This window comes from Suncus etruscus, chromosome 4, assembly GCF_024139225.1.
Source record: "Suncus etruscus isolate mSunEtr1 chromosome 4, mSunEtr1.pri.cur, whole genome shotgun sequence".
In the NCBI taxonomy this organism is placed as follows: Eukaryota; Metazoa; Chordata; class Mammalia; order Eulipotyphla; family Soricidae; genus Suncus; species Suncus etruscus.
This window is the reverse complement of record NC_064851.1, coordinates 2,437,438-2,449,510: the sequence shown is the minus strand read 5'-3', so window position 1 is coordinate 2,449,510 and position 12,073 is coordinate 2,437,438. Positions and strand designations below refer to the sequence as shown.

At 59.4% G+C, this 12,073-nt stretch overlaps 1 protein-coding gene across 1 annotated transcript; it reads right to left on the bottom strand.

The window, feature by feature from the left end:
- Window positions 1-3,640: 3,640 nt before the first annotated feature.
- SULT4A1 (sulfotransferase family 4A member 1) lies at window positions 3,641-10,289 on the bottom strand. Its single transcript, XM_049771690.1, has 8 exons — window positions 10,285-10,289; window positions 10,070-10,250; window positions 8,197-8,327; window positions 7,950-8,030; window positions 7,718-7,844; window positions 6,663-6,757; window positions 6,105-6,243; window positions 3,641-3,953 (listed from the first exon to the last, which is right to left on the bottom strand). The coding sequence occupies exons 2-8, from the start codon at window positions 10,236-10,238 to the stop codon at window positions 3,841-3,843; spliced, it is 855 nt and encodes a 284-aa protein (XP_049627647.1). The 5' UTR covers window positions 10,239-10,250; window positions 10,285-10,289; the 3' UTR covers window positions 3,641-3,840.
- Between the last annotated feature and the right edge of the window lie 1,784 nt (window positions 10,290-12,073).

Genomic DNA, 12,073 nt, shown 5'->3' with positions numbered 1-12,073 from the left:
AAAAAATAGGTAAGTGGGGGCCAGAGCGATAGCACAGCAGTAGGGCGTTTGCCTTGCATGCGGCTGACCCAGGATGAACCTAGGTTCCATCCCCGGCATCCCAGAGGGAGCCAAGGCCTGCCAGGAGCTAGTTCTGAGCTCAGAGCTAGGAGTAACCCCTGAGCAGTTCCAGGTGTGGCCCAAAAACCGGAAAAAAAAAAAAAAGAAAAGAAAAGAAAAGAAAAAAGAGATAAGTGGAATGAAAAAATAAAAAGTTGCTTCTGATGAAAAGAAATAAGTTTTTCTTTACAGCTTCTTTAAGCCCCCACCTTTGACCATGAAATACACTCCAACCTGGGGCCAGAGAAATAGCATGGAGATAAGGCGTTTTCCTTATTCGAACAGTGGTTCGAATCCTGGCATCCCATATAGTCCCCTGAGCCTGCCAGGGGCAATTTCTGAGCCTAAGAGCCAGGAGTAACCCCTGAGCACTGCCAGGTGTGACCCAAAAACCAAAATAAATAAATAAATAAATAAATAAATAAATAAATAAATAAATAAATAAATAAATAAATAAATAAATAAATAAATACACTCCAACCACTGCTGACCTTGAGACTAACTATTATCTAAAGTTTGCAGGCAGGGCCCGGAGAGATAGCACAGCGCCGTTTGCCTTGCAAGCAGCCGATCCAGGACCAAAGGTGGTTGGTTCAAATCCTGGTGTCCCATATGGTTCCTCGTGCCTGCCAGAAGCTATTTCTGAGCAGACAGCCAGGAGTGACCCCTGAGCAACGCCGGATGTGGCCCCCCCAAAAAAAAAAGTTTGCAGGCAAATGTAACTGTCATGGTGTCATGGTATGCTTTGCGTAAGTTGCTTTATGGTTAATGGTTTGCGCATTCATTGAGATGCAACTGTCATGCTTTGTGGGTAATGGTTTATGTACTTCCTGGAATATGGCTGTCACAAGATATTCTGTAAGTCCCCACTGCAGCCAGAGTACTATAAAAGAAGTGAAAAACCTTTGCTCAGGGCCCTCACCCTCTGGCCTCTGGTCATGATTGAGAGCCCTGCATGCTTGTATAAAACCCCTAGCTTTTGCATGATCTCTGCCTCTTGGAGTCATTAAAGGGGTGCGTGTAGAATTCCCGACTTTATCATTGAGATGTGACCAAAGGAGAAGGGGCCAGTCCCCGAGGGACATCCCTGGCCGACATCACCGACAGCAGTCTTTTTGCTCAAAGGCACCCCACCTTACTCCCACAGGGGTACCTACATGTATCACTCAAGCCCCCCTAAAAATGCCTGCCTGGGATTCCAAAAGCTGCTTGTATGTGTACCTTGTCATTAGGGGGTGGCCACCGCCATGCCAGCACAGGTGACCCCAGAAGAGCAGGTTGGCGCCTCCCATAATGTGATGTGACTTTGGGACCCCACAGAGAGGGTACCAGGGACAAATAAATTCCCAAAGCATAGACTCAGAGATGCACCAGACCAGAAGGACCCTTCTTTGAGGTACCTGCTGAGAAGCCAAGCCCTATTTTTGGAGTGGGGGATGACAAGGGGGGCCCACCAGGACAGTCAGACACATGCACAGGACCAGCTATCAGAGGGTGGGGCTGGACCTGAGATTGCCCATCTGCTCAGCCCCTCATGATCCCTGTATGGGTGAGCCAGAGCGATAGCACAGCGGTAGGGTGTTTGCCTTGCAAGTGGCCAACTCCAGAAGGACCCTGGTTTTGTTTTTTGTTTGTTTGTTTGTTTTTTTTGCGGGGCACACCCAGCTGCACTCAGGGATTACTCCTGGCTCTCTGCTCAGAAATAGCTCCTGGCAGGCACGGGGGACCATATGGGACACCGGGATTCAAACCAACCACCTTTGGTCCTGGATCGGCTGCTTGCAAGGCAAACGGCGCTGTGCTATCTCTCCGGGCCCAGGACCCTGGTTTGATCCCCTGCATTCCATATGGTCCCTGGAGCCTGCCAGGAATGATTTCTGAGTGCAGAGCCAGAATTAATGTCTGAGCGCCTCCGAGTATGACCCAATGCCCCCCCCCAAAGAATACTGGGTGAACTGAGAAATCTTCATTTCAGCATGGGGGAGGCCACTGCAGGGAACTCGTCCCGTGTGCCCCGGGAGAAACATTCCCACAGCAGGGAGTACCTGAGATGTCCCAAGGACCACCCCACCCAAAAGTCCTCCATGTCTCACGAGGCCTGAGCACCCTGACTGGTGTCCCCAACTCACCATCCCACCCACTCCCCCCTCTGGTGCCCCAAACTGTAGGAGTCCGGGCTGTGGTCAGAAGACCAATATCCAAGTGACCAGAGCACCCAGGAAGTGCCTTTTGGGTAGACACTTCCCAGGCCCCTTTGATTCTGCTTTTCCTGAAGGGCTGACTTTGGGGGTCCCAACCATTGGGGTATTATTGCAGCCTTAGCCAGCCAGGCTCTGGGGGAAACTTCCGATTCCAAGGCAAGCCTGGACATAACCAAGAACCCCAGAAACAGCCCACCAAGGACAAAAAGATCCTCCTCAGACAACCTCAGGCTGGGAGGACTTGGAGCTGGTGCCCAGGGGCCTCCTGGATGGCACGTGGATGTGGCCACCTGCACCTCACCACTTCCCTGCAAGGCTCTGGAGAATGACGGCGCTGTGGGGGTCTCCCCTCATCTCATCAGCACTGCAGCTCTGGCCTGAAGAGTCTTTACTCCAGCTGCAAGCACAGGGAAGGCGGGGTGCTCATGATCTCATGGCAGGAAGGTAGAAAAATAGATAAGAACACTGGGGTATTGATGGTGGGTAAGGAGTTTCCACGCCACCAGGCAAAGCTATGTGTCCCTTCCCAGAGCACAAAGGGGGCACCCATCTGCCAGACAGACATATCAGCCACCAGGACAGGTCCCTCTGGGGGCTCCAGACCCCCATCCCACAGCTTCCCACAGCTGCTCTGCCAATCGGGGTTGTAGGTGCTGGTGCCAAGAGGGGCCTAGCACACACTGAGTCAGCTGGGCTGGGCAGATGGTCACCCCAAAGTGTTAGAAACAGGGTGTTTGTCACCCCACCCCTATCTTCCTGCATAACCTTACCTGATGATAAGACCTGCCCATTTCTGGAAGGGGTCTTTGGTAGGTATCAAAAGGATCGCCTGAAGGGCAGAGAGAGAGATTCAGTGGGAGATGGAAGAAGCGGCAGGAGGAGAGATGGCAGAAAGAGGGTGAGATGTCAGGGCTGATTGTGGAACCAGTGTAAAAGGTTATGACAGAAGCCACACCTGTTGGCTAGAGCCTTGAATAAAGCTGATGTCTCCTGAAACCTGACTGCCTGTGAGTCTTTTCCTCACGGCCACCCTGAACCCTCAGACCGGCCGGCTGAAGGGGGTTGCAGACCTGTGGCTTGGGCCGGCAGAGAGAGGCCTCACCCTCCTTCCATCTCACCACCTTCCACCTCCATCCAGGACTCAGTAATTAACTTGTTATTCTAGTGTTAAGTGGCTGCGTGCGGCCTTGGCAGGGTCCTCACCCACCAATGGACATCAACACCTGCCCCGTCTTCTTGCCGACACCCCAGCACCGCCAGACCAGGCCCGGCCTGCAACACACAGGCTGCCTAGGGGAGCAGGGTCCCCAGAAAATGGACGCGCCCAGTTTGGTTCACAGACATTTATTTATTCATTTGGGTTCTGGTGCAAAGCGCTGAGGCCCCGTGGGCCAGGGAGCAGAGCAGACCCGGGCGGCCGCCCCACTCGAGCCCTCCCGCGACCCGGGTGCGGGGGCAGCGGCCGGCGTGGCGTGGCATGGCATGGCATGTCCAGGGACGTGGGCAGCGGGGCACGGACGGACAGACGGGGCATGCAGGCCTACAAGCAGAAGTCGAAGGCCACGTCGCACTTGCCCATCTTCTGCTTGTACACCAGGTCGAACTTCTCGTTCATGGACACGGTGAAGATGTCCTTCCACAGCCCCACGCGGCCTGCAACGGACCGACCCAGCCTGGCCTGAGCCCGGAGGACCCCGGGAGGACCCGTGGTGGACAAGGCCGGACCAGCAAAGCTCTGTCCACCTCGCAGGCCCCGCCCCGTGAAAGCTCCACCTACTGTCACCTGGCCACGCCCCACAAGAGGCCACGCCCGCCTCGCAAAGCCCGCCCCATTCACAAGGCTCCATCTACTGACACAGACCACGCCCCAGGGAAAGGCCATGCCCACCATAAGCCCTGCCCACGGACACAAATCCAGCCCTTAGAAAGCCACGCCCATCCCACAAAGCCCCGCCCCGGAGGCCCCACCCACTAGCAACCACGTCCCCACAGAAGGGCCACGCCCAATTTACAGAGCCTGTCCCATAAGCAAGCCTCCACCCACTGGCAGTCACGCCCTGGGGAAAAGCCACGCCCATTCCCAGCCCCGCCCCATAGGAAAGCTCCACCCACTAACACAGACCCTGGTGAAGGCTCCACCCATTACCGCAAAGCCACGCCCCCAGGGAAAGGCCACGCCCACCGTACAAAGCCTGCCCCCTAAGCAAGGCTCTACCCACTGACACAAACCCCGCCCCAGGGTGAAGCCACGCCCAGCAACACAACCCCGAAGGGTGAAGCCCCGCCCAGCAAGGGTGTAGCCCCGCCCACCCGTTGTAGCCCCACCCCTAGGGGGAAAACTCCACCCACAAGTCCACATGGCCCCATCCCCTCTGAGCCCAGCCCCTGGACACAGAACCAGAAACGAGGGGATCCCCGAGATGTGCCCCCATAGCCTGGTGTGGTATCCCTGGCCTGTCCACTGGGGACCAGCACACGCAAGAGCAGGGAGCTCCAGGGTTCAAGGTGGGGTCCCCAGAGGACCTTGCCTCAGTGTCTCCCCACCACATCCTTGGCAGAGCCTTTGGGGAGAAGCTAGGACTCCCCTCAGCCCTCGGGGAGAACTGAAGGAGAGTCTGAGTCGGGGTCCGCTTGCCTCTAAAACGAGCTACAGCAAGGACCCCCACTCATCAAGCGGGGGCACCCTACCCAGGTGAGCTGAGGGGCCTCCACTCCTGCCCAAGTCAGTGGGTTTGGGTAAGGGTCAGAGCAGCCGTGAAGATGTTCCCAATATGCCCGGAAAATACATCTCCCCGCCACCTGGGGATCGCTCAGTTCCTAGCAGCACCGTTGGGGTGGCCCCCAAGGGCTAACAGAACAGGGCCAGGGGCGCCTTTCCTGTCCCTGCCACTGGGCACTCTCACGGGGCTCCTGCCCAGACCCTGTGACTCCCCCCCCCCACTCCCCACTCCAGACTGCCCAGCCCCTCAACCGGGCTCCGTGACTATCTGGCTCACCGGGGGGCCAAGAGCTGGCGGGGGTACCCACCTGGGGGCGGGGGGAAGAGGACAGGTGACCGAGGTTGTGCCAGGGAGCAAAGCTAAGCCCCGCGGCCGCCACCCACACCCCACGCAAGCAGGCGGGTCTTCCAAGCAAAGAGGCAACGTGCTAAAAGAAAACAAAACCGGAGAACGGAAATAAAGGCGGACTGAGGGGGCATGGTGGGCAGAGGATGGGGAGGCAGCGGGCAAGGCTGGGTACATGCGGGCACCCCGGGTCCCGCACACGGGGGTGGGGGAGGAGGCACAGCCATGGCGAACAAAACACAGCAAAGCAAAACTGAAAAAGAACAAAACAACGTTAATGAGGCATCTAGGGGCGGGAGTGGTGGAAATGTAGGTGAGAGGCTGGAGGTGAGGAGTCAGTCTTGACTTGGGGTCCCCGAGGCCCTGCCTTGCCCTGCAAAGGGGCAAACTTGCCCCTCAAGTCACCCTCCCCACCAGAGGAATCTTCAAACCCAACCTTGGTCCAAGGAGCAACTTCAGGGCTCAAACTCCAGGGACACTGGCCCAGGCTCCGTGCCAGACAGCCTCAATCTGGGAACCGAACCATGAGGGCCATGTGAGCACCCAGGGTGGTGTCCAGAGAGAGGCTGGCTGGGCACGCTCGATCCCAGCATTCTAGCCCTGGCGCTCCCCTAACTGGCCCCTTCAAGGCCCTCTTGGACAGAACAAGGCTACCGGTCCTGGCTGGGCTCCTAAGAAGCCATGACTCTTGCCCAGGCCAGCGGAGGACACTGAGGGTCACTACAGGGGCCCCACGTACCCCGGCCCACGGGGAGGGCCTCGGCGTTGCAGCACTGGTCCACCAGCTGGTGGCAGTGCTCTATCAGCGACTCCAGCTGCGCCTTGTCACACGCCACCCCCAGGAACCGGGCGAGCTGTTCCACCAGAGTGACCAGGTCCTGGGGGGCGAGAGCAGAATGGGGTTATCCGGGATGGGACCTGCTAGCAGGGGTGTGGGCAACATGACCGGCCTGGGCAGCATTATTGCCTGAGGGCCAGTGGAGCCTGGAAGGTGCTGAGCTGGGTCAGGGGGTCTGGGGGTCCCTCCTGCTGGCATCAAGTAAACCCTGGGGGTCCCTAGGAAACCCCCATTGCTGACATCATCAGCAGGAGATGCTGACCTGGCTGGGACAAGGACAAAGACGCTCCCTGGAAGCTGATAGGTGCCATATTCCCAAAGGGTTGTATATGGGGTGTTTGTATATATGGGGGTTTGCACAGGGGCGTGTACATGGGGGGGCATGTACCCTCTGGGAGTGCCAGGGAGGCCTTGGGAGCAGGTCAAGCCCCTCAGTGCCAGAGAAAGTTCCAGACTCACCCGGTGCATGTCTTCATACTTGAGAAACAACACATTGGAATCAGTACGGTGCTCCCAGAACTCCTGTACGTGCTCGAACCAGGAGCCGTAACCCACTGCAGGGGCAGGGGACAGTGGGGGAAGGGCCATGGGACAGTGAGACATGGGCCAGTAGCATAGCTGACCCCCCACAACACCTCCCAGGGTCAGCTAGGCCATGTCCCCCGCTGTGTGCTCACCCCATCCCACCCCAGGCACTGCACACTAACGGGTCTGTCAGCAGCTCACTGAGGGGAGGGGAGAGCCAGGACCCTCACTGGGTAGAGCAAGGGGTCACAGGGGTGCTGGCTGTGACCACTGAGCCTGGTTTCCACAGACACATAAGCATTTGTGTGCCTGGGTGAGTGTATATTTGTTTGTATGTGCATGAGGGATATGTGTAAGTCAGTGTCTGAACAGCAGGGGCCTCAAAGTGTGTGGGTCCTGGGGAGGAAACCACCAGCATCCCATAATTCAGCCCCCTCATCCCCAGATCCCAGAGGGCATGAGGTACGAGAGGGCAGTGACCACTTGGGCCCATAGCATCTCCCACATGGCTCTATCTCTGGAGTGCCTGTCCTGGCTGAGTTAGGGACACCGGAGTCAGCACCATGGACAGAGCCTGCAGCCACCCTGAAGGGTGCAGAGGCCGCATAGGACCCCATAGCCCAGTACATCCCACATACCCCCATAACACCCCCCAAAAACACCCCACACACCCCAAATCATACCCAACGTCCCAAAACACACACCCCAGCACATCCCCATATACCACACCTCAAAACACACACCCCAGGGGCCAGAGTGATAGCACAGCTGTAAGGCAGTTGCCTTGCATGCGGCCAAACTGGGACAGACCCGGGTTCAATTCCTAGCATCCCATATGGTCTCCCGAGCCTGCCAGGAGCAACTTTTGAGTGTAGAGCCAGGAGTTATCCCTAATTGCTGCCGGGTGTGGCCCAAAAACCATATTCCAGCACCCCCCACAACACCCACATCCCGCCCCCGCTCAACCCAGCACCCCTGCTGTCACTCACGCTTATCATTCATGAATCTCCGGCAGAACTCCTGGAAGGTGCCGCGGTAGCTCATGGTGCGCAGCGAGCGGTGGAACTGGTAGTAGGACACCACCAGGTCCTTGGGGTTCCGGGCCATGTAGATGACCTGCGGGGACGCTCGTGAGCCTCACCCGACCCACCCGGCTCCACTCCGTGCCAGTGACGCCCAACCCAAGACGGGCAGGGGCACCGCTCAGAGAGGGGAGCTCACCTTGGAGTCCCCATCATGGAGGTCAGAGGGCAGGAAGCGGTAGGGGAGGTGGCTCTTGATGAGGCGAGGGGATGTCAACTCCTGCGGGCGAGGGCGAGGTCAGGGACACCCCGCACTAGCCCCCCAGCACCCTGGGACCCCCAACCCTCCCTCATGAGCTCCTGGCCTACCCCCGCCCTCCATAGCCCACCAGGCCTAAGATTTACAAATCCCAAGCCCCCGACCCCATGTCCCCTGGCCCCGCCACCTTGAGGATGTCCAGGCCCGGCTGCGGGTACTCCAGGACGGGCAGCTGCTCGTCAATGTTCATGAGGCCGATCTCGTCCGGGTCGGCGCCCTGGCTCACCAGGTACACGACCTCCTGCAGCAGGCTGGTGCCTGGACGGGTGGGAACGCATGTCGCACCACACAACACACGCCACGCACACACACTCACACACACACCACGACTCACACACCTCACACTCCATATACACCTCACTCTAAATACACACCTCACATACCATGCACACACTTCACACCCCTCCCACATACAACCATAGATTCATACTATACACAACCTCACATCTCCAACACCCTCACACACGCCCCTTCCCGAGCACCCACAGACGCACTTCTGCCCTTTTAGCTGGTGGCTTTGGGGACCTCGGGGCTAGCTGTGTAGTGGGGCAACAACGAGTGCCCACAAGGGTCCCACCGTTATCCTTGCCCTGAGGACAATCCCACAGTGGCAGGGGGAAGGGGCCTGGTGCCTGAGCTCAACGAGGCAAACGTCTTCCTGGGCCCTGAGTCTGCAAGACTGAGCAGGGCCCTGTGGAGGGAGCAATTGGGGTGAGCTAGGGTGGCTCCGCTTAGGGTCCCTGATCCTGGGCCCCACCACACGGGTGCCTCCTCCCCCTGATGACAGCCGTGTACCCAGAAACAGCAAGGCTCAGGCCCGGAGCCCGTGGGAGGGCTGCTGCGGGAGAAACAGCCGCTGTGGTGGCCCACACACACACCTCTGACTGGGCTCTGGGGCCTTTGGGACACACAGGGGAAGTCAGGGGGTGCTGGGGACAGCGGGATGGCCAAACCAATCTCAACACGTGTTGAGCTGGGACCCTCCTGGGACCCCTTCTGCCTTGGCCAGGGGTCCAGAAAGCCACGAGGCCTGGTACACACCCTGAACACAACCCCGCTTTCCACCCTACTGCCTGCCATGCAGACACCCAGGCCTGGGAGCACCGTAGAACCGGGCATGCGCATGGAACACATTGGTTTTCTTCCCAACTGGGGACAAACCAGTGGGGGGATCCAGAGTCTCTCTGGAAGGTCCCTCCTGGTCTCTACTCTCCACCCCACTGGGCTGTGGGGTGCCACCTGCTCTTTCTCACCATCTCCCCAGACACCCCAGATGCCTGCTCTGCTCCAGGCACTCCCCTTACCAGACCAGCATGGGGGATGGTGGGGGCCCAGGCCTACTCGCAGGACCAGGATCAGACCCTGGCCACCAGCTCAGCCCATCGTCTTCGGACCCGAGCTCAGCTCACTCGCCCTCCCTGGGCCAGTCCCTCAGTGGGGCGGCTGCCCGGGGATTGGGGATTCGGGGTGTGTGTGTTTGTCTCTTCCTCCCTCCAAACGGCCCTCAAAGCCACCGCAGGGCCCTGGCCGCCACCTCGCCCGCCCCGGGAAGGCAGGCAGCTGCTGTGACCTTGCCGGGGATCCCGCCTCCATCTGCCCCCTCGGCCCTGCCCGCGACTTGGGGAGTGGGGGGCGGGCATGGGGGGAAACCCAGCCTGGCTAGGCACCCCGTCCCCCAGCGGGGCCCATGCGGGCCATCAGGGGCGCGGGAAGGCAAGGCAAGGCAAGGCGCGGTGCTCCCTGCAGCCTTCCTGCGCGCACTGGGCCGGGGCGGGGTGTGGACACCAGGGGCCAGAGAGGCCGAGCGCGCGTCCAAGGTCACACAGCCCGGCCTGGGTGGGGTGGAAGGGGTGGGACGGGGCGAAGTCGGGGTCTGGGAGGGGATGGGGCGGGCGGGGCGCTGGCTGCCGTGGCCAGGGAGCCCAGAGGCCTCTCCCATCGCGGGCGGGTTGGCTCTCCGGGCCCGGGGCGCGGGGGCCACCTGGCCGGGCCGGGCTCACCGGACTTGGGGTAGGTGACGATCCACACGTCGCTGGGCCGCACGGGGAAGTCGGCGATCTCCTCCATCTTCCCGCGGCAGAAGGGCGGCAGCCGCACGCCCTGGAACTCGAAGTACTTGCTCTCGAACTCGCCGGGCGTGCTGGGGGTCTCGGCCTCGCTCTCCGCCATCCCGCCGCCGCCACGCGCCCTCCGGCCCCGGCCCCGGCCCTGGCCCCGGCCCCGGCCCAGTCCGCCCGCGCGTGACGGCACGGCTCCGCCCGCACGGCCCTGACGTCATGGCACCGCCCGGCCGGCGTGGCGTCATGGGGCTCCAAGCCGGGACACCCCGCTTCCCTGGCCGCCGCCTGCACCCGAGACCCGCACCTCCACCCCCGCATCCCTCCCGGCTCCATCGCTCCTGCCCCGGGTCCCACCTCCCCGCGCCTTCAACCCGAACTCCATTCCCGGGGCCCTGCGACTCCGCACCCTAAGGATCCCCCCTTCATTCCCGATCGACGCACTTGGGGGGCCCCTGCACGCGCCCAAAACCCGCTCGGCACCCGCGCAAGCGGGCCCTGGGGAGCTGGCGGTGGCTAAGGACCGTTTCGGGGCATGCATGATGGGAGCATGCACACACACACACACACACACACACACACACACACACGCACACACACACACACACACGCACACACACACACACACACACACACACACACGCACACACACACACACACGCAAACGCCAAGTGTGCGTCCGAGCATCCTTGGGAAGGGAAAAGTAAAGGGCGGGTGGATAGATGGCAGATTTCGGGGAACCCTCCCCATCCCAGACCTGAAGATAACAGCCTCCCGCAGAACATCCGCATTTAACCAGGATTTCAGGGCGCAGAGTGGCAAGAAGTGGGGGGAAGTTTGGCCTCCTGGAAAGTGACCCACCAGGTTGCACCCCGCCACCCCACAAAATCCCCCAAGCACTGCCAGTGTCCAGATCTCCGATTCTTCACCCTTTCCCGCTCAAAGGAATGAAAGGGGGCGGGATTGGAAAAAGGGACCGACTCCAGGGTGAGGCCAAGAAAGGACAAGAGGAGTTTTTCTTTTATCTATCTATTTATTTATTTTGATTTTGGGCCACATCTGGCGGCACTTGGGGGTTATCCTGGCTCTGCATTCAGATATCGATCTGGCAGGGTCGGGGAGGCCTGTGGGACGCTGGGGATCAAACCCGGGTCCATCCCAGGTAGACTGCGTGCAAGGCAGCCAAAGGGGTTTTAAAAAATAAAATAAAACTTGGGTGGGGCTGAAGTGATGGCGCAAGTGGTAGGGCATCTGCCTTGCATGCACTAACCTAGGACGGACCACGGTTCAATCTCCCGGCGTCCCATATGGTCCCCCAAGCTAGGAGCGATTTCTGAGTGCATAGCCAGGAATAACCCCTAAGCGTCACTGGGTATGACCCCCCAAAAATTGGGGTCCAAGCAATAGTACAGCAGGGAGGGCATTTGCCTTGCAAGTGGCCAGCCCAGGGTGGACCCCCCCCCACGCTGCTCTTCTCTTGAATGTGCCTGGCTGCCCCGGCTCAGGTGCGTCTTCCCAGCCCTGTGGGTAAACGCAGCAACTATTCTAGAGCCCTCTTTAGTTTGCTTTTTGAGCCACTCTCAGTAGTGCTCAGCATTTACTCCTGGCTCTGTGCTCAGGGATCACTCCTGGCCATACTAGAGACGCTGTGGGGTCCTGGGGGTTGACCCCGGGGTCAGCTGCCTGCAAAGCAAACCCGTTCCTGCTGTGCTGTGTCACTAGAACCCTGATCTGATTTCTGCTTTTTAGGGTCTTGTGATTAATTTCATACTGATCCTACCCATAACCCAGCGAAGTCTCTTTTTAAGCTGCCTGATCAGGAACCTGGAGCCCCTTGTGCCACCCAACATGAATGTTTTGTGGCTCTTAGTCTTCAAGCCTTGCGTGAACTTTTCTTGGATTCATCCCTAAGCACTGATGCTCATGGGGTGTGGTTGCAAGTTGCAT